At 40.2% G+C, this 22,995-nt stretch overlaps 1 protein-coding gene across 1 annotated transcript in view; it reads left to right on the forward strand.

The window, feature by feature from the left end:
- atosa (atos homolog A) overlaps nucleotides 1–21,297 on the forward strand; it is a 35,583-nt gene extending 14,286 nt beyond the window's left edge. Inside the window, exons 2-12 of the mRNA XM_085366084.1 lie at nucleotides 9,489–9,673; nucleotides 11,885–12,081; nucleotides 13,163–13,288; nucleotides 13,525–15,406; nucleotides 15,629–15,754; nucleotides 16,305–16,393; nucleotides 18,575–18,671; nucleotides 18,965–19,123; nucleotides 19,244–19,312; nucleotides 19,710–19,909; nucleotides 20,040–21,297. Of these exons, the coding sequence (XP_085222210.1) occupies nucleotides 9,489–9,673; nucleotides 11,885–12,081; nucleotides 13,163–13,288; nucleotides 13,525–15,406; nucleotides 15,629–15,754; nucleotides 16,305–16,393; nucleotides 18,575–18,671; nucleotides 18,965–19,123; nucleotides 19,244–19,312; nucleotides 19,710–19,909; nucleotides 20,040–20,193 (3,284 nt within the window). The 3' untranslated portion in view covers nucleotides 20,194–21,297. The remainder of the gene's footprint in view (nucleotides 1–9,488; nucleotides 9,674–11,884; nucleotides 12,082–13,162; nucleotides 13,289–13,524; nucleotides 15,407–15,628; nucleotides 15,755–16,304; nucleotides 16,394–18,574; nucleotides 18,672–18,964; nucleotides 19,124–19,243; nucleotides 19,313–19,709; nucleotides 19,910–20,039) is intronic.
- Nucleotides 21,298–22,995: the final 1,698 nt, after the last annotated feature.

The following is a 22,995-nucleotide window of genomic DNA, read 5'->3' on the forward strand; positions in this document are numbered from 1 at the left end:
ACTTTTTTGCCCCACTGTAGTACAGCTTCTTATTTTTCACTGGTGAACCTCTTTAAAAATTTTGTCATCTGTATCTGATAAATGTTGTTAATTCAGTTGTCTGAAACCATGTGCATCACAGTGTTGTTTCCTTAGAATTTCCCACGATGTTACAGTTTTTGGTGATACTCTAAGCTTCTTGTTAGCTCGTGATATGTGGTACATGGCATGGGGGTGGTTTTTTGGACCAGCTTGTGAAGTTATACAAGACTGTTCCCTCTATCCAGATGTTTGACTTTTTTTGTTTTTGTTTTTTGGCTTTAACTTGTAACCCGGTCCTGTGGTTGTGTGTTACTGTCCCAGTGTGAGTAATGGTAATTTTAGATGAAAGCTGTAAACCAATATGCTGTCCCAGTCAAAAAGTGATAAAGTTTTTGATCTACAGTAACTAAAATTAAAGGTTATTATTTTGTTTCATGGGCTCGTTGGGATTTAGTGGTAGTACTTTTTGACTGTGTTGTGTTGACTGGCAACAAAGTGTCAAAGTATTTGGGTCAACCAAAACTGTTTTAAATCCAAACTCCTGTTTTTGTTCAGCACAAGTATTTTTTTTTTTATAACCAAATTCACGCATCAGCATTACAGGATATATCATAGTTTCGCAACACTTCACCAATATAATGTCTTTAATGCAGAGGAATAGAAACAGTCATTGGTACTGTGGATTTTTGATGAGTTTTCTGACAGTTTACTGGAGAAAACCTTTTAAAAAAAAAAGTGCAAGGGTGACATCACCATGTGGAATAAATGCCTGGTCCAAACAGCCTATATTATATGAAAGGTCTCCTTTTTACCTACATCTTGATACCCAGCTCATTTCTAGCTGTGATATTCACTATACTTTTCTAATGTAGTTATTTTTAACGCACAGAAACTTGTGTTATTGCTGTGAAATGGAGAAACAACATTGTTGTTCATATATATATATATATATATATTATAGTTTGGAAGTATTGCATATTGGTCAAACAATATTAAGACCTAAGGCAGTTTTTCCAAATCCTTGGGAGTTTGAGAATACAGAAAGGCCTCGTTCACAGAGGATCTCCGGATTTCCCTTTGCAATTTGTTGCCTGTTCAGCTTGTGTCAGTTTTCTTTTGGCATAAACTAGTAGGTCCCTCTTAATCTCTTACAAAGCTTTAAAGTGGAACATCTGTATGCCATGACAGTTGTGTTCAGTGCTTTGTTCTCATTTTCTAACTCATACATGAATTATTCCTTTACTTGGAGACAGTTGGTCGTTCACATTGTGGAGATCATCTAACTCTAAGACAACATTGATGTTTCTAACATGAGAGCTTCATGACTCATGTAATGAAAAGTCGGAGCTGACTACAAAAACAGACACTTGCTTTGTGACTTCTTGTTTGGGAAGAATAGTGAAGGTCTGTTTTGGTTCTTTTTTGTTTTTTATATTAGATTTCGGGACAGATAGTCGTGATCCTTCAGATGTAAAGCGAAATAGATATAATTAATTTGGTCTTGTAAAAACCACCTGGTCTCCAAATATAATCAGTCACATTGCAGAATTATGGAACAAAAGGGGGGGGGCAGCCTTGTGAACAATTCCCATAGTGGTAGAAATGCATTCGCAAGAGCTGCTGACATTTCAAAACTGCCACCTGCTTTGCCACCAGTGCATTTGTATACTTTAAGGCTGAAAAGCATGCCTTCATTTTTTTTGAGGTAGTTGCACAGTGGACATCAGGCTGCTTGCATAAGCATAGCTTTGTGGTGGACTTCATGGGAGTCCCTGTAGAAATAGTCCACAAAGTTGTCTGTACTGTGATACTTGTACAGAGTTAGCTCAGCATAACAGTTATAATATGTAGAAATCAAAAGGAACAGAGAACTGCATGGATGTCAGCATTTTAACAAGTAACTTGTGGCTGTTAGAACTTTTCTCACACTTTTGAAATACTGATGATTATTCTTATCTTTTAATAGCACATGACTTCAGGCACTCTCTACTTTAGCAGTTTCTAATATGGGTTTTCATAGCAGACACCATTACAAAGTCATCAAATAGTTGGTTGTGGGAACCTTCACTTTGAAATAAGAGTGAGAAAAAAACAGAAAAGGAGTGCTTACCAAGTTGTGTCTATATTTATCACACTGGGGGCTGCAGTAAAGGCATTTAGCATAGAAGAACTGTCTTGTAAAAATGCAGCTGTGAGTGTGTCTTTATATCTCTATCGGGACTGCAAAATTCTTGATTTCAAAAGAGAGCCTTGGTGTTTTTTACCATTCAAAATCCAGAGGACAGTTGTGTCCAGATAATGAAAATTTTCATTTTGTAATGTCTTTTGAGCATTGTTGGGTTTGTTGAGAAGCAATGATGGTGCTTTGTTAGATGAAGGTTATGCTGTGCACCAGTAGTGCATAATGTCACATGTTGTGGTGCTGCTTCCTTTGGTTGTTGGTGTTGATTGCTCTTGCAAAGATGACAAAGAAGATGTGATGTATGCTGCTTTTTTTAATCTCTCATTTCAATGAAACTGCATTCAGCACAGTAGATTCTCACTCGTATTTTATGAGTGAAACAGAAACGAGTGTTAGATTTGTGTTTATTTATTTATTTTTCCTCTACTGATGCACAGTTAAAAGTCATGTGACACGAAATCAATGTTTTGTTTTATTTTAATCCTTTCAGTAATGCATACTGTACATGATAGAAGTTTAGTTTTTCTGAGAAAAGCTTTGGCTTAAAAATACAACTGCGTATATATTGCAGCCCTTGAGCTTTTGGCACTATCTGCTGTGTCCAGTCCATGCATGATTGAAGGTGAGCTCATTACTGCGTCACATTTTTAATTTATATTTCCTGCAGTGATGACTAAGAGGTGTAAGTGCAGCCAAAAAAACCCCAAAAACCCTTTACTTTGAACTGTTCAAGAATCAAGGACATCCACTGCTGTACCCGATCATAATAAGAAATTTTGCGATAGGAAAGACTGAACCTTCTATGTTTGGCTCCATTCAGAAGGAGTTAGATATCATTGTGTGTTAAGCTGACACACCTCAGTGAGCCCAGCAGACTGCTGCTGCACTGAAGCTGCCTGGAAATTGCCTTAATGCAATGCCTCCCGGCTGGCTGGTTATCTGAAGTCTGCAGACCCAAAAAAATCAAATGTCTTACACTTATCAATTTAAAACCTCAAAAGATTTTAAACATCAGGACTAAGACTGGGCATTTGAACTTTTGTAAGTTGCAAATACCCACTTGTGTCTTTGTTTCCTTGATTTGTCTCCAGAAATGGGTCCACTTGTACAGATCTTTGTTCAGAGTTTTATTGCATATTCATCTTGAGAAAATTGTCTCAGCCTGTAAGAGCAGTCAGAGCTGTAGTATCTTGTGTGGATGAAAATCAATTATTACTATGAGATACTTATTATTTTTACAGCATACTTGTGCTCTTAAACAAAGCAAGTGTGTGTTTACTGTTCCTTTTTCTCTTGCTTCTAAGTTTATTCTAATATTAGACGTGGATGTTTTATACAAAGGCAAGTGGAACACCCACTGATAGATCTTTGTTGTTATGTAAATGTTGAATCATGTTTGGGGGGGTTTTCTGGTTTTTTGTTTGTTTTTTCCCTATATTGCAAAATAAGTGTTACACTCACTTAATTTAATTAATTAATTAAAATAAAATTAAGGAAATCCCCACTGTAAAAATTGGACTCTCACAGTGCATAGGGTATATGTTGAAATGTGTTGATGTGCTGTTCTCATCTATAAGAGCTGCTTCATCTCCAGAGTCTTTTATTTATTCTTTTCTGTCCCTGTGAGTATTCTTTGAGAGGAACTCTGCTGAGATAAATGTCACATAATTTGCTTTATTTTTAAGAAATTTTTTCCAAGGTTCAAACATTTGAATGAAATTCACTTGACAGACAGTTAACTGAAAACATGGTTAAAATGACTTCCTGTCTCCCCTTTGAACTAACTGTGTAGGTTTCCGCTTTCCCCTTCAGTCATCTGTCTCCTTCAGTATCTCTACAGACCTTCCGTCTTTCTCTTTGTGAGCTCTGGCTGCTGCCCTGCAGTATGTTATCCCCCCTCTTTTTTGAGTGAGATATATCCTTTCCTTGATAATCAGTACCCCAGCTTTAGGTAGGTGAACTCTGCATTGTTGAATTCCCACTGTAACTTTGATCTGTGACTGATCTTGCACCAGCTTTTGTCTCCAGTTACCTCCATCTCACTTTTGGTAATGCAGCGAATATTTTAGTTAGTTGTTGCTGTTTTTTTTTCTTTTTTCTTTTAAACACAAACGCAAAATAGAGAGAGTAAACCAAACTTCTGTGCATCAGATTTTTGAAGATGCCTCTTTGGTGTGGGAACTGTTTTTCTGGCATTTCATTAAAACTGGATTCTAGAAAAAATTGTTCATTGGTCAGTAATGAAAATAATTATTAGTTAAAGAAAACAGAGCTTTGCATATTTCACAAATCAAAATAATACAAATCTAGCTTAGTTATTTAATCCTCTGTCTAAAACGAACTGTTTTGCTTGCTTCTTTTTTTAACCCATCTTTCTTCTGATTGGCTGCCCCTCATAGTTGGAAGGCTTGAACAGTGGGATGGGTGGGGCTTCTGTGCTCAAAGGTGGAGCTGTGTACCTGAGATGACTATGTTAGAGATAGCCCTTCTGATTAACATCATACAGAACAAAGCCTGAATGATTTGAATTGACTGTTAAAAGCATATGCTGACCTAATTTATTTAAAAAAAACCCACCATTGTAACTGTTTATATATCGCAGGTCTCTTTTAACCATGCTACTCTGGAAGAGGCACAAACCGGGTAAAGTAATGGCCGTACAGAGGAGGATGAGAATGGTGGACATATGGGTACTTACTCAGCATTCTAATTAGCTGTGAGTGTATGTGTTTGAATGTTTGTATGTGTAGAGAGCAGAGAAAGAGGCACAACTATGCAGTGATTGTGTGGCCATGGTGCGCGGATTAATGGGTCATCTTATCTAAATGTGTGTCTCTTACATTCTGTCTTTCGCTCCCTCTTTCATGCCATCTGTTTGTGTTTTTAAAAAGCTACTGGGTACACAGTGTAAATGCTCTACTAGACTAAATGCATTTACATTGTATAATTTATAAAGACAGAAACAAGTGTAAGAATCTGTTGCAACACATGCAACAAAAAAAAGGCACACTGAACAGGTTGCTAAGGCACTTTACTGTGACGACAATGTTGGCTATCGAGAATGACCCCTATGCTCTTGTCCTGGAGGCCTTTTTCCATCCCACATGACTCTATACTGATCTTTTGGCTCGAGGAGATGGACACAGCTGAGAGGTGTGTATGTGATTGTGTGCATGTGTGTGTGTGTGCTGAACCAGGCGATCTGTAGGCGGATTCAGGCTGCTCTTGGTGGCAGGCGGTCATAGGTCTAATAATAAGACGCCCGAATCTTAATCCGACCTGTTACATAATTCACATCACACATGATCAGGAGACAGATGAGAGATCACATGCACATGGAAAAGAGGAAAATAACATTTTCCATCATGTGTACATGTATTACTGTTTGGGTTTGCTTAGTGCAGCATTTATCAGTGAAGTGTCACTGGACCTAAACACACAATTGTTTTCTGTTTGCATTTCTCAAGCACTGTTAGTAGTTGCTTATGGTACTTCTTTCAAACAATTTAAGAGGTCTAATGTAAACTGAAGAACATAATTTACACACATAGATGACCCAAAAACAAATTGAAGGAAGAAAGGAATAATGTATCTCAGACAAACATTAATTTAAAGTGTATGCATACAAACATATCAGCTAATGAGAGACAAAACTGACCGTTTGAAAAGATGGAGAGGCAGGAATTAATCAGTCATGGTCCAGTGGGTAAACGGAAGATGAGGGGAAGGAAAAGGCAGGATTGAACGTTGAACTTGTAGGCTTAATGACAAGTAAACAACTGTTACATAAATTTTAAAGTGACATTAACTATTTGTAGGTATGATTTAAAACATTGTTACATGCCTCTAGCTTTAGGAAATAATTTTAATATATATTTATTAGCTTAAAACGATATATGAAAAAAAAAAGCCCTGAAGTTTTCAGGTTTCTAAAGGTCACATGTGCGTGTGAGAGCTAGTCAACTAGATGTTGAAGCTCTGCTGCCTTCGTTGTCCACAACAATAATACTATTCAGTCAAACTAATTATTCAGATTTTATAAATGGAATTTGGATTAATGCAATGATCAGACACTGCCCAGTCTTTAACCTGCCAACTCTTGTGTATTATGTGCACAGCCTCTTCCACACACTACTCAGACAGCTCCCTCGCTGTAAGCAAAATTTCTTGTGCATCATTTATGTCTTTTGCGTAGGATTTCGAGTATACAACCTACACAGACATGCTTGTGTGCTGTAGTGCAAAAAGCCAGCACATAGTCTGGCATTTCTGATAGTTTAAAAAGTTGGTTTGATAAGTAAAGGGAAAGACAGCCAAGTTTTCCAAGAAAAGGAAGGAGTTATGAAACCATTAAACACGAAGAAGGTAGATGTGAAAAGCACTGAAATAGGCTGCACTGTACAGTTTTCATTGTTTGGGGGTTTTGTTTTGTTTTTTTACACTTGTTTTCACTTCAAATACATTATTTGTCTATGAAGATCTAATTTGGTCTTCTCCACAGCAGGGGCTAAGCTAAAGGACCAACAACAGCGCATCACAAGCAGAAGTAGACTACAGACCTGCTGTTTCACATAATCTTGACACTGCCCATTGTTGACAGTACACAGCTACAACATGTAGACTTAAGTCTGGAAAACTTGGTCTCAGGTCACCACCCAATGATGCTGGCCCCTTAAAACACACAGTGTATTTTCTGTAGTGTGAATGCCTTTAAAACATTCACGGTGCAGAGAGCAGGGCTTTTTCCTGCCACATGCTACATGTGAGAAGGGAAAATATACCAACCTGTTTCTCCAGAAACAGGAGAGGGTTGAAAATAATTATTTTTCTTAAGATACTGCATTACTTCCATCAGTCATTGAGTTGAGCTTTCTGGGTGAGAGTTTTTCCCATGTAGAAGGATCAGTCTCTGTACCAGCAAGATGAGAAAAATGCCTTACTCTGACTTTTGTTCTGCTTTTAATCCTTTCAAGTAGCAGAAATCGGACACAAATGGGATTCTTTCTGAACACTTCATCTGTCCAAAGGTTTTCTTCGCCTTAGCCTCTTTTGTCTTATTCTGTATCTTGATTATCTCCTAACTTTGATTCAAGTTGTGTCTCTTTGTGTTTGTGTGTGTGTGTGTGTGTGTGTGCGTGTGTGTGTGTGTGTGTGTGTGTGTGTGTGTGTGTGTGTGTGTGTGTGTGTAGGCTTCATAGGAATGCTCTATTCAGGCGCAGTCCTTTAATGAATGACAGCTCTCATCTACACATACAGAGCCTGGGCCCCTTAACCAGAGCCTCCACCACTGGTCCTTTGTGTGCATGTTGTGTGTCATGTTGTCCTTGTTTGTTAGCGTTCATGTGTGTTTTTGCAATATGTGCTTTAGGGGTGTATGCGTTCCCGAGTCTAGCTTTCCCTAGAGCGAAGTAATCTGACACCCACTGTGCACATATGAATTGGGAGCTGTGTGTGTGTGTGTGTGTCTGCTTTTGGGGGTTAGCAAACCATTTCTCAGAGGCTGTTTTTTCCCTCTGCTCACTTAAGCGCTGCCCCCCCCCACGCCAATTCATCAGCCCATGCTTCATTTTGTTCCCGAGTGTCACCTTTAGCCCAGATCCCAGTAGTACCAGGAGCCTCTTTGACCAACTGGGAACATCAAACCTTGGTTGGAAATCAGCAAGCCAGAACCCACCATACCCAGTGTGTGCAACCAGCCCTCATGTAAATACGAGAGACGGTGTCCTTGAATGCTGACCTTTGTCATACATTACCCCATTGCTCCTGTCTCTTCTCTCTTGTTCTAGCTCACTGTTGGTCTCCTACTCCCTTTGTTCACACAGTTCTGATTCAGCCCATAAAGAAAAGGAGATTGTCTGTGAATATAGCCTCCCTCTCCATCTCCTTTACCCTGCTTTTATTCAGCCTACAGCTGGCTAACAGACCCCCTCTTCCCCTCCCTCCCTCCTCATGTTTTGTATTGGACTGCGACTGCGTCTCTCTCCACGTGCAGCACCAGCTCAAAGGCATGTAGGAGGAGTTCCCTGAGTGGAATGTGTGCGACTGGCTGGCTATGATATGCATGCACTCACACATATATACAGCAGCAGCTCATAGCTCACACTTCTGCATAGCCAGCTGAGAGGGACTCTATTCTACCCAGCCCCGCTGTGGTGGGAGGAGGACAGGGTGTGTTTATGTGCTTCTGTACTTGTGTTCTTGTGAGGACCAGCACAGTCATAGTTTCAAAGAAGAGAGAGAGAGTGAGAGCAGTGTTTTCACCTAAATTTGACTTGAGTTTGGTTTGCTGCTGGCTCACTTATTTAGACCTGCAGAGGTTATATGTACAGGCAACTCCTGTGAGTCAGAAGAAAGAAAGCTATGATTCTTTGTGCTGCTGTGCATCAGCTGACCTCCTGCGGGATTCTGGGAGTTTTCTCTGGAGAAGAGCAGGAGATGGAGAACTAAGACAGGCTCTTCAGCTGTTTGCTAAAAATACCCTCCTTAAGGTCTAAGCTCATTTATAACACAAACAGCAGGATTTGTTTAATTTTGTTGTGGCAGGAGACACGCGAGCTAGTTGACTATCATCTTACTGACCCAGCTGCACCTTTTTGTAGTTGAGAATCAAATACATTTAATGAAATCAAATACTTAGCATAAGCTGTAATTTTACTGTGACATCTAGTTCTCCTTTGTGCTCTTGTATAGCTGTTAGTCAGAGGGGAATAGCGCCGTTAAAGGTCCTGCTCTCTCGTGCCAGCCCCACCCACAGCCCCTGGCCAAACTGGTGGAGCATGCACTCTTATGATTTCTCTTGAGTGATTTCCTCGTGTAACTGGTTGATCTTTTGTTTGCAAATGTTTTTCCAATGAATATTAATGATGTCATCGTCAGTGCGGCTGATGTTTATGTGCACGCCACATAGAGAAGAAACAATCAGTGTGGCTTCACCCAACAACTCAGCTGACATGGATGATCTAAATATATTCCTTTGAAGTGGCCAAACTGGAAAACTTGTGTCATTCACTGCATTGCCCCACACCCCTTCTCTAAGCAAGTCTTTTCAGCCCAAGTTAAATGGCCATTTTCAAGCATGCAACACTGAACAGGCAGAACAGGTGGCTTTCTGCCGTGGGTACATTACATTTTGTTTTTGTTTTTTTTAATTGATACTTTTTTCCAGCTGATTTCCCCCCCCCCCCCCCCCCCCCTTTTTTTTTTTTTAAATTATTATTATTTGTTTGTTTGAATGTGCACTGGTCATATAGCTACTGCTGACCCTTTGTTTCTTTGTCTTGTCCAGATGCAACAGAGGAGTTTTTTGAGTACGATGCGGAGGAGTTCCTGGTGTTCCTGACCTTACTCATCACAGAGGGAAGGACACCAGAGTATTCTGTGAAAGGCAGGACTGAGGGGCTACATTGTCCACCAGCCCAGTCAGCCATGCCTCCTCTTCACAAGCATGAATGCAGCGACAAACTACCCCAGGTAAGATTTATTTCATACATCCAGGCAAGGCATAAAGTTATCTGGTACTGTACCCTACATTTAAAGGCTTGTGTTTTTTAAACTGTTCCACATTAAGAATATGGCTGCATGTACATATTGAAAGGAGCCCTATGTTTTGTATTCGTAAAATAGGCCTAATTTGGTTCGCTGTGGGTCAGCAGTTAGTGGTAGTTACGTGGCCTCGAGGGCTGTTTGATGTCATATCACCTGCACTGATAGCGCTACAGATTTTTACATGATTAAAAATTCCATGTGGAGATATTATTACTATAGTCATGCTATGGACACAATTATCAAACAAGCCCAGGCATGTCTGAGAGCTGTGCGTCACCCTCAGATGATGATTTAGTACCTAAAAAGAGAACTACTTCAACCAACCGCAATGCTTTGCAAAATGTACAAGAAAACTGTTCCCACTAAGCGTGGAAACAACAAACCATTAAGTACAACTGGTGATATGCTACCCAAATGTAAACAAGTGACTCTACTGAGAGCTGCAGTACACGGCAGTTAGAGTCCATCTGACCGGAAATGCAAAGGGTGGATGGAAATTAGTGCTGTGGTTACACGGTCGAAGAGCGTTGCTTTAAACAACTGGTTAAAAAGCTTGACCTACAATATAAAATTCCAGTTAGAAAATCTGTGTTAAAAGTATATATATATATATATATATATATATATATATATATATATATATATATATATATATATATATATATATATATATATATATATATATATATATATATAATTTTTTTTTTTTTTTTTTAAGGTCTAAAAAATATACATTATAATTTAATTTAATGTTTCTGAGTGAGTAGAGTGTGACTTCATGCATTTATCTGCAGTTTGGATCAACCTTACATGTAAACATAAGGGGGATCACATTTAATACAATTATATTGCGTTCTTGTCTTTCTGAAATGGTTAACAGGTCGATACAGAGCCAATCTCCATGTTACGTGTAGCCAAATGATAGATCCACCTCAATTTTAACAACCTGCACCATCCATCACTTTAGTAAACATTTTATCAGGAATTGAGGTGTAAAAGGCACAAAACGCTGATAACCTTCTGTGGGATGACCTTCCAGTCCCCCTTCAGGCACAGAATTTTTCCTTGCTTTAAGCAATGTCAATGTACACAGTTACTCATGCAGTCTTTGTTATGTAAACTAAAAGTTGACTTTCCTGAGGCTGGGCGGTATACCAGTTCATCCAGTTTATCTGGTGTACTGCCCTGAATTCCTTTTAAATTTTGTCATACCAATCCACAGCTGACGTTTTGAGCGCTTCAGGTATAGATTGTCGTATCCATTAGTTGCGCATTAATCTTATAGTTTTAACATCTCAACATAATAACCCAAGACAGACAAACAAACAAAGATAAATTGGAAAGTGGAGATGTGCGGGAACTGAGTCTGCTGTCTCAAAAGTTGTGTTTAAAACATAAATAAATAATAATGTTTTTTGCAGTGTTGTGGGTTTAAGCTCAATGACAGAGGAGCACCCAATAATGTAAAGAATGCGGTATGCTGACTTCATTCAAAAACACCAACAATAAAAAGATATACACATAATTTCAAAGCATAACAGGTGACCTGTTAAGAATTAACTGTCAGCTGAATTTATTCTTTTATTTTTGCATTTATAAAAACCAAAACAATAATATTTAAACACATTCAGTTATTGTTGTATGTTGTTAACTCCTGACAGTTGAAAAGTAATGTTTTACGTAAGACTAGGTAACAGCCCTCGTGCAATAAAAGCAAAAGAAAACTGCTATCATAAAAAATTACATATTCAGAATGAAGTGTAACATGTTAACAGGATGTTTCAGTGAGTGGTACCTAAGCTGCTCTGATTTGATGGTATACACACTGTACTGATGCATTAGTAAAGATAATGAAGCTCTGTAATAAATTTTTATTTCTACTTTGGCAACAGAGTTGTAACTTTGTAACGAACCGCTGTGTTAGGCTGTTAGCTAATAAATTGAGTCTACAGTATATCCCTCTGTCACTGGACTGCCGTGCAGGATAAAAATATCTTCTTTTTTTTTTTAACTCAGAGGTTAATAGCAATATTTACTCTCTACCTGCTGTGCCCCTAACTTTGGTGTTGACATTCACTAATGAACACTAACCGCTCACCTTTGTCCACGGATGTGTGTGTGTGTGTGTGTGCCTAGTGTCGGCAGGCGAGGCGTACCCGTTCTGAGGTGATCCTACTTTGGAGGAACAACATACCCATTATGATCGAGGTCATGCTCCTTCCAGACTGTTGCTATGGCGATGAGTGCCCCCCAAGTGATCTCATCAGTGACCCGGTCATCAAACAAGATGCTCTGCTGTTGGAGAGATGGACCTTGCAGGCTGTTCCTAGACAGTATGACACACACACACACACACACACACCATTTTAAAGATGGGGAATGCAAGTAAATGTCTATTTTGTTATTTTTCGTAACGTACACTGTCCTCTTTTACTATACAAGAAGCATTATCTCTCTGCTTACTTTAATGTTCGGTTTTGCTGATGAAGAATCATCTTAAGCACAAAGAAGTTGTTGTGCAGGCAGGTTTTTCTAAAAAAAAAAAAAAAAGATTTGACAGTGTTCAAGACACTATTTGCTCAGGCTACTAGAATAGTCAGATTTTTCAAAGAAGAAAAACAACACAAACATAACTTGTTTACTGGCTCTCAGCCCTGTTTGATCTTGTTGAGACTAGCTGAAAAAGCACTTGATTTATGGAATACAAAATTGTTATTACTGTCAGAGCTATTCATGCCTTAATGATAGGGAAATGATATCAATAATCTTGCTACAAACGTTTTTTAACTTGACTGGACAGAGCCTCACGCTCACAGTCTGATGATAAAACTGACATCACTCTGAGCCAAATGGACAACAGCAGAAACTTATAACACGTCTGTAAGGGTCACTGCAGCTGCTAAACTTGAAAGGATGTACATGGTATGTTGGGTCTCTAAGTATAATTAACATGTGCTTGTTTACCAGCAGACTTGTTGCACATGGACCAAACATGGGGCATAACAGTCCTCTTAGTATGACATCATGTGTTTTACAAAACTGCTGCATAAAAACGGCATTTTATTTTATATTTGGGGGACAAGGAAAACCTTCACCAACAACAACAAAAATTTGAAAAATCGTTAGTTAAAAAACAAAAAACCCCCAAAAGGACAGAAAAACAAAGCACAGTTAAAAGCTTTAAAAGAACTAGAAAATAAAACAATGGTCAAAAATCCAAAAAATTAATAATAAAAAATATATATAATTGGTGCGGTACTCAGGGAGTTAATTAGTCTGACATATTGGCCTACTTTCCTTCTCACATGTGTAGGAACAAGGAACACTGTGAAAGATTAAAAAAATACACATCGTTTTCTCATTAACCTGACATACTGGCACACTTCCACCATTTTTTTTTCTCTTTTTTTCTAGAAGCGGCGACCGTTTCATTGAAGAGAAGACCCTGCTGTTGGCTGTTCGTTCTTACGTCTTCTTCTCCCAGCTCAGCGCCTGGCTCAGCGCCTCACATGGCATCGTCCCCAGAAACATCCTGTACAGGTCAGATGTAACACTCACTGAAGACTTTAACAGTGATGAGCTGAAGACTGTTCAGTCAAGCTTCCACACTAGTGCTAGTTCCACACTAAAGCGAAAGTTATGTTAGTTGCACATTTATATACACATGTGTAAGGTTTGTGTGCATAGCTAAAATGTTATTACAGCCCAGAACGTTCTTTTAAACTTAACAGTTAACGGGACCCTGTTTATTGAATCAGGATTTTTCCATCCAATAGGATCAGTGCTGCTGATGAAGAGTTGGTGTGGCAGTTTTCCCAACCACCTTCAGAGCACATATTCCCAGTCCCCAATGTTTCCCAGAGTGTTGCACTGCAGGTCCGTGTCCAGTCGCTCCCCAGACAGCCCACCTATCCCACCCTAGCCTGCAGCATCCATACCGGCCTTCCTCCGCTTTACAGTAAGACTCCCAGCCTCAACCCAAACCTTAACAGCCATGGTGGCCTGCCCACCCTCAAAAAGAACCAGGACCCCAGTAAGGACAACCTCCTCAACAACTCTAATACGTACAGCAAGAGCTCCAACTCAATGTCCAGCCTTCTCCTCAATGGTTTACCCATTCCCAATCTCCCCATCAACAACATCCCCATTAACAGCCTTCCTCACACATCTGTGCCACATCCATACAGCAAGAAGAGCCAAGAGCCTGGTGAAAATCACTCGTATCAGAACGGAGAGCTCCCACAGGGCAACGCCCCCCAACGTCAGGGCTCCCCACTCTTCCACAGGCCCTCTCACTCCCCCACGCCATCCCGCTCCCACTCCCCCTCCCCACTTCCTACAAGTAAAGCAGGGAAGTGGCTGTACTCAGCTCTCAATGGTTCATCTGAACCCACACAGGTAGAAGACTATGGTTCTTGTACCAGCAACAACAACGAGAGGTCAAAGAGTGCACTCCCCGAGCCTCTGAGAGCTTTTAAGAATTTTTCCATGGCCGAGCCACCCCGCTGCCCCTCCCCGAGGCCTGCTGCACCTGAGACAAACCCACTGATTGGTTCCCTGCTGCAGGAGAGACAGGAAGTTATTGCCCGTATTGCACAGAGGCTCAACTTTTGTGACCCCACAGCACCCCCACTCCCTCCCGGCCTTTTTGCTTCTGACAACCCTCCCAAAGCCATGTGGGGCAGTAACCATGATGATATAACTGCCAGTAAGACCAAAGAGCTTGAGGTACCGCCCTATGAGTCTGTGGGACATGTGTGGCCCACCCCGTTTAACACACCTGTGACTGACACTTCTTTCGGGAAATGGGAAAGCTCCTCCCCTAAACCTGCAGCCTGCAGGAGGCTAAAAATGACTGAGACAAGAGACAGAGAAGAGGAGAGGAACGGGGAGAAGGAGTCAGACAGAGAGAAGGAGAAAGACAGGGAGAGGGATACAGACAGCTCTCTGATTGCCCAAGCAGTTCAAGACATTACTAGGCTCATCCAGGAGAGACTGTCTGTCCCCTCTCTGTCCCCCCGGCACAGCAGAAGCGGCAGCCCTCTGCACCATACTCACACAACAACAGTGACACACACAGTCCGCACATACTCGCACACCACACACATCCCACATGCCCCACACACTGCCACCAACGGCTACACCAACGGCCACATACCTAGCCACGAACCTCACAGAGGCAGCACGCACACCGCTGCCACACACACGCCTGTTTGCACAGACAAGCCCCGAGTTGATCGGGGTTCCGAATGCCATTCTCCCCGGGCCCAAAATGGTGCTCAGTCTACACTTGAAGAACCCTCATTCAGAGGCCAGTCCCATGCACAGGCTGGTCAGCGTTTACGAACTCCTCCAAAGGAAAAGCTCAGAGTCAGGACACCCAGCAGCCATGAATCCCCCCCTGCCTCCCCCCTCATTGAAAACCGCTCCTGGCAAGCCCAGATTTCGAACTGGACTTGCGACTACGCCAGCCCAAACATGAACTGTAACAGAAGCCACGACCACAGCAAGCCTCAAGCTCAATCCCAGATGCAAATGCAGATGCAAAACTGCAAACCTGCCCAGGCCCCGACCCTCCAGGATGAGAACCAGGCACCCTCAGATTCTGGATGCTCCAGCACATCAAGTCTAGATATGACTCCACCTTCTACTGTTCTCGTAAGACAATTCTTTCTCTAATGAGCATTGTCCAGTATGTGTGATACCCTTTTTAGTCATCAATAATGTATCACACCTGTGCTCATCACAGTTTTATATGTAAGACAAAAAAAAGGTAACAGAGTAACATGCTTTATTCTAAGTTCAGCTGGGGTAGGAAGATGATGTAAGTTCACTTGTCCACTTGCAAGCTGTTTTAATGTATTCTCTCTATACTCCCAGCGTACTCAGAGTCCCTCCCCTCTGCGTCCCTGCAACAGCTGGAAGAAACAGAATCGCCACTCATTAGACGCTACAGCAACCAAGGCCTTCCACCCCTGCACTGGCCTGCCTCTGCTCTCCAGCCCTGTAAGTAACACACAAGCACACACACACATTCATGTACAGTAGCTTCATGTCTTCTAACTGAAACAGTTCTCAGCTTCAAAATTGAACATCTGCGGAAAAGACACTTGAGTCAGATGCAGGCTTACCTAATGTTTTAGCTATGCTTTAATAGTCACTGTCAGAGTCCATGCAAGTCTTTGTCATAACACCATGCTCACCACCTCTTGTTGAAGCATTACTCACAGTGCTTCACCAATGAATATACTACAGTACTTTAAATGTTGATGATTAGGATAGCTTTTTTTTTGGGCTGCTGGGCTACTGAGTAGTTTTTCAGCGTTGATGTGCACACGTGGCGATACGTAAGCTAAATGACTCATCAGCATCTCACCAGTCACAAGTTTCATCATCACAGTTTCTTCTGATCACTTTTACACATACTGTAAACACACACACACACACTTAAGTCTCACCAGCAGCAAGCTGACACATGCAGGTCATGACACTCTCTCTATAAAAAATATAAATAAATAAAAATATGTGTTGATGGTGTCCTGTGTGTCTGCTACAGGTTCCTCAGAGGAAAAGTCAAACAGGATACTTTGACCTGGACACCTCTGTGGCTGGCTGTAAGGGTTTGCCTTGGGCCTCTGGGAAAAGGTATACATTTTCTCACCTGGGATCTGTGTTACTATAGTTACTAGTTTCCAACTCATTTTGTACAAGAAACTAAGTTTTGGGCGCTTTGACTAGTTACAATGCAGTCTTTTGTCTTACAGTTACCTCCCACATTATCTGATGATTACAGTACCATCTGGATCTAGTTACTCATACTTTTCATCATGATTTTTAAAACCTACATGTTTCGCTCACTTTCCAGGCTCACAGCTTTTATTATATGTAACAAATATCGAGAAAAACTTGAAGATGGAGGTATTTTGTTTATTATACAGCTTATATTGTAAAGTACAGAAAATTCAGATCCTAATCACACCCGAACCCTTGGATACAAAAGCCTCAGATAAACAGTTGCATAAATCAGGCTGTGTGAGAAAAGATGAGACCATAGCAGCTTCACAGAGGGCTAAAGCTGGGTCAGCCCCGTTCTGCTGACTTTTCCTCTCACAGTGCCACCTGCTGAAGCTCTGCTGTACTGTGACTGCATCTAGAAATGCACACACGCAGCTCAAAATGGCAGACAGCACTGAACTGGCTTTATATACACAGAGATTCATGGCTCTGCCTACACACAGCAAATGTGGGTGGAAGCTCAGTGCTGCTTTTTTGTACAGCAGATGTTTGAAGAGTTTGGTATTCGGGGGTGAAAGGTCATTTTAGCTGTTTAAAAGAGCTGTTTTGCTCTGGTTGGTAAAAGGCACTATATGATATTATTTGTTTATATTTCACCAAAAACATATGGTTGATTGAAAGAGTCATATGTAAAGTTTCTATGTTGTGACCTGTGGGCCTGAACACTTTATTTGCACTTCAAATGAATTAGGATTTCAGAGTAACCAACATTTCAAGTTGCCACTCGTGTTTATACACAGATGGAAGCCGGTTTGAGATCATTTTAGCTCACCTGAGACTCATATCTATTAAGGCACACTAGAAATGTGTGCCATGTAAATACCTTTAGGCATTTACATTAGGGCTGCTCGATTATGGCAAAAATGATAATCACGATTATTTTCACTGAAATTGAGATCACGATTATTTGACGATATTTATTTAACCCTTTAAGACCTACTATAGAACCAAGTCCACCAGAGCTTTTTTTTTTTTTTTTTTTACATGCTGTAGTGCCATTTGTGGGAGCATTTCAAGTTGCTATACATCAATACAACTGTTATAGCCCATATTTTAATAATATGTATGCATTAAGTCCATAGTAATTACATAAATTGCAAAAAAGTGCAATAAACTACAAAAAAAATTGAAAATCGCTTTTGTTTTGTTTACATATATTTCTACTTGGAGAAATTTAAGAGGTTTATCCCTCGAAACTTTAAATACAATAAAGTTGCAAAAAATAGTTTCCCACCACAGGAAATTTATTTTGAGTGTCTTCATAGTTTTATTTTGGAGATACAGCAATTTTTATATACTGCAGGAAAAACAAAAAACAATCCTATGATGCAAATTTGCAAAGAAAACAGCATGTGCATCATTTCACTGTGGGAAGTGTTACGACCAGCTGATAGGAACGGCAAAGCGTGTTTCTGGAATATTATGTTTTTGTTCCTGCAAGCGCTTTTTATGCAATTTTTGCAAAGCTATATGTGGAACGAAACCGTGACCGAGGACAAGCTGATGGCATAAGATGTAAGTACAACTCCTCCGGTTTCATATGCAAAACAAATTATTGCGCTAGCTTACACGGTTCAGGTTCTACAGGGATTTAAAAATAGTTACGCAAAACGGAGCGTGCTGCTCTGACCGGCTTTAAAGGGTTAACAATGACTTTAAAAAAATAATATAAAATAGTGTGCAACACCACTGAAGTTTTTTTTTTTTTAAACTCTCTTTTCAACCAACAGCAGTCAGTCTCCTCTCCAAATAACTTCTGCTTAGCTTTCCGAGCTTCCCTCGGGTCCTCTTAATCAGCGGTCTCCAACCTTTTTTGCGCCACGGATGGTTTATGCCCGACAATATTTTCACGGACCGGCCTTTAAGGTGTCGCGGATAAATGAGGGAGGGGCTAATAATCGGCTCAGTCATTTTTAATGATCGTTGAAAGCCCAGATCGTAATCGTGATTAAAATTCGATTAATTGAGCAGCCCTAATTTACATAACGCATTTAAAAACGTGTTGATCCAGCATGTGTTTTTTTACTACAGGGTGTGTCTAAAGAGAGAGGGGTACACTGATGAGTCACAGCAGCTGTTCAGTGCTAGTTCTCCACCTGCCAGTCTCAGCCTGCTGGGAAACTTTGAGGTATAGCACACAAACACAGAATCATCTGTTCTCTTCAGCTATCGTTTTTGACATTAGCTCAAGTCCGATTCTCCTTTTTGGATCCCTAAACTGTCACATTCTCAAAGGGATTTAACCTCGAGCAACCACCATACTGCAGGTTGTACTTTTTTTTTTAAAGAAAAATGAAAACATAGCTGTGAAACATGGTCTAACAAGTCCTGATTTTAAAACTTTCAAGTGAAAACCAAAACTGTGTCAACCTGTAGAAAAGTAAGAGTGACATTTTTAAAGCTGAACTTATGTCCCATTAGGAGTGTGTGCTGAACTACCGCCTGGAGCCTTTAGGGACAGTGGAGGGTTTCACAGCAGAGGTCGGCGCCAGCGGATCCTTCTGCCCCAGTCACCTTACCTTACCTGCAGATGTGTCATTCTATAGTGTCTCTGATGACAACGCTCCCTCACCATATATGGTAAAATTTCTTTTTCTATAAAGTAATAATAAAGCCCCCTAAGCCTAGAGATAAAACCATATTAGCTCATGTGTGTTACTTCTGTTTGCCTGTTTTTGATTGCCATGTGTTTTCTGGCAGGGTGTGATAAACCTGGAGTCCCTGGGAAAAAGGGGCTATCGTGTACCTCCATCAGGAACCATTCAAGTGGTGAGGATTTTCTTTCACAATTGACAGTAGACATGTTTTCAAAATATAGCTACATCACAGCGTGGCTGAGAACAAAGAGCAGATTACAGGAAGTAACAAAAGTGAATGGAGACTCCTTGTGGATGTAGAGGAAACTGCATCATTAAACATACAGGGACCTGTTCAAGGCTGTTTTGTTTCATTTATAGTGCAGAAAGCTCTTATCTCCTTAATACTCGGATTACATTGTTGGGATTGTAGGTATAGAGGAATAGTCATATTATGTATCTTGATCACAGCATGTAAAGTGTAAAAAAATATTTGCTATAGTTAAATGAAAGACAGTGTTAAAACTTATTACAAAGCCTGACTTTAAAATGGTTTTAACCCTGCCATGCTCTCCGGTTAAACCCCTCAGACCTTATTCAACCCTAACAAGACAGTGGTAAAGATGTTTGTTGTGATGTACGACCTACGAGCCATGCCAGCTGGACACCAGACCTTCTTACGCCAGAGGACCTTCTCTGTTCCCGTCCGTCGTGACACAAACAATCAGACCAGCAGGAAACCCCTCGCCCTGGGCCAGGGACGAACCTTGCGCTACCTCATTCACCTGAGGTGAGATGGCTGTTATTTTTGTCTGAACACTCAAAGTGGAGCATATCCAGCAGCACCCATGTTTATACTCCCATTTTCATGCTTTTGGCCTGTCATTTCATGCTTTTCTCCCTCTCCCAACCTCTACCAGGTTCCAGAGCTCTAAGTCTGGGAAGATCTACCTCCATAGGGACATCCGTCTGCTGTTTTCCAGGAAGTCCATGGAGGTGGACAGCGGTGCTGCCTACGAGCTCCAGTCCTTCACAGAGTCCCCTGTTGACCCGCCGTACTCTTCCCGCTGCTGAGGCCTGAAGCCCTCCCTCCTCCACCCGGCAGGCCACTACTGAAACATTAGTCACAACTTGATGCCAGCGACAGACTCAGACCGTTAGTCCATTTGAAAAGAGACGAGGTTTAAGGACCAGAGTCAAAAGCCTCTCATGGTCTGTCTCCACAAACTTATGTTTCATCCCCTGTCATCCAAAACTGGCAAAGGGGGCAGCAAGCTGAGATCCTAGGAGACTCATCAGAAATAAAAGCTTGTTCTCTGTTAAGCTTACAGCTTTGGAGCAGAGTGGCTGAGTCAAAAGTTTCGGTTTTAGGATGTATTTCTAATGTTGTACTCCTGGTCAATATGTGTTTAACAGATTTCATGGGTAACATGCTTACCTTCTATTGTGTGTATCCCCTCCAGCGTCTTGCAGGAGAGTAGACACACATAAAGTTAGACAAAAAATTTATTTGAAAAGAGTCGAGGCGTTAAATCGAAATGTTAATTGGACCTATTGAGTGTGAAATAAGAAATAATTTGTTTCTAATTGAATGTGATGGCCTTTTAATAATAAACGATTCCGATTTTAAATTTTTCAAGATTAGATTGACCCAGCTGAACGTGTACTCAGTTTTCTCTCTGTGATTCCTGAGCTCGGAGCAGAGGTTGTGCATATAGATGAAGAACCCTATGGCAAACTGCGATGCAACATATACCATGGACCACTGAAAGAAAAAAAAAAAAACAGCAACAACAAAAAAAAAAACCCAAAAAAAACCAGTCGAACGAGCAATCAAGATAGACTTACGTGAAAGCATCACAGCAGAACATCAGAAGTGCACTGTGGATTTTTTTTTCTCAATGTAACTGGAAATGAAACAGAAAATAGAAATATTCTAATACTTTTGTACTGTTACAAAACCACTTTATTGGAAGTGTTGCAATAGAAAGAATAACCTTAGTTTAGTGTTTACACATTCACTTTCAGTTTACTTACCATCGGTTTATTTAATATTTAAATATTTCAGTTATTACTTGTGACGTCTGCCATGCTAAGATGATGTAGTGCAAACTGTATATCATAGTATGTATTTTTGACATTAATATTCAAATCTGAAAAAATATATCTATATATCTTCTAAAGCAATTTGGAATCTGCTGTGTCTCTTTGTGGTTTTAATTCTCACACTATGTTTCCTGTTCTGCCTTTTGATGTGTCTTGATGCTCACCTCCGTCTTTATGTGCAAACAGTAACTGGTTTTCTGCTAAATGCAAGATAAAAGGTGCATAAGAGAACGTGGGAATGGCAAGAATGATGTGTGGGGTGTGATAGCTGATTTTCAGCTGTCACATCCCCACACATTTTTTTTTTTTTTTTTAAACATTGGCCAGTAGTCACTGACTCATCCTGGTGCAAAACAACACTATAAATACATGTGTTGAGATCTGTTACTGACAGCCCTTGTTTTTAGTACATTGTTGATGTTTTTCAAACACAGACAGCATAGCGCACTCTTTGGGATGAGTCACAAGCATTCCTTGTATATTAGGCTGTAATCAGTAAAAGTATATGCACATGAACCATTTTAATCACAATGAGAGTAAAAACGGTATATCTGAAGTGTAAGTGAAAGTTTAAACACAAGTTAAATTGCTTTATGTAATTACAGAAATTTGTTTCGTTTTGTTTTCCTCCGGTTCAAAACAGTGAGTCTTTGTTACCATACACCCCAAATGCATTTCAGATATTTCAGTTATTTTTTTTTTATCAGTCTCTCAATTTGTAAAACTGAGAATAGGCTAAACTTAACCAAATTTATAAAATAAATAACTGCGATGTTTTTGAAAATCGTACATTTCTGATGAAAACTAACTTTTTCTTTTCTGAAAAAGTTAAATTTTAGAGAATCCTGATCAACTTTTATACTGTTTCCAGGGCTTTTATTTTGAAAATCAAACCAACTGAATAGTTTCCTATATTGGAGGACTTTATTTAGAAAATTACATAATTTTTCATATTTTTTATTAAGAAACTGGGGGCTTGTATTGTATCTGACACACACCTGTTGGGCACTGTCAGGGTCTAGGCCTGTGGTCTGTTGTCCTTCAGTGTGTGTCTGAGAAAGAGGAAAGGAAATTGTGAATGGCATCTGTGAAAACTTGATGTTAAGAGCAATGTTGCCTATAAGCTGCGTGCGTGCAGCTTATAGGGACATATATAGATATCTATATATCTATCTATAGATAGATATAGAGCCAAATAATAAATGGATTGCACCAAATTCTTTTAATTAACTTGTTGAAAGAATGACTTGACATGACTTCCAGCTTACATAACCACCGGATCCACCATGCAAGGTATTTCCAGGTATTTTGCCTTTAAAATGATAGATTTCTGGAATCTGAGGTATCATAACAAAGATTAAATGACTGGTCGTTTACAGCTTGAAGGATCCTCTTTGTTGTCAATACAATGATTGGAGATGACTAGAAAAGTTTTACTTTTGATACAATAAGATCCTTTTGAAGGGGTAGTGTGAATATCATTGATTTTAAGTAAAAGGGTTTAAGAAGTAATGCAAGTACACTTGTTCAAGTAGACTAGTTTAAACTTGTTTCTTGGCACACTGTGGGGGCCCTTAGCATGATCTGAGCTAAATCCCACATCCAACGTGTTGATTGCTGCTGATCGTGTCATCCCTTTATGGCCAGTGTACTCATATTCTAATGGCGGCTTCCAGCAGCATAACGCATCATGTCACAAAAGCTCAAATCATTTCAAACTGGTTCATTAAACATGTCAATACATTTCTAAAAAATGACAAATGGGTTCTG

Source organism: Diplotaxodon limnothrissa, linkage group LG1 (genome assembly GCF_057381915.1).
Source record: "Diplotaxodon limnothrissa isolate DT_005_m linkage group LG1, D_limnothrissa_male_GT1.1, whole genome shotgun sequence".
Taxonomy (NCBI): domain Eukaryota; kingdom Metazoa; phylum Chordata; class Actinopteri; order Cichliformes; family Cichlidae; genus Diplotaxodon; species Diplotaxodon limnothrissa.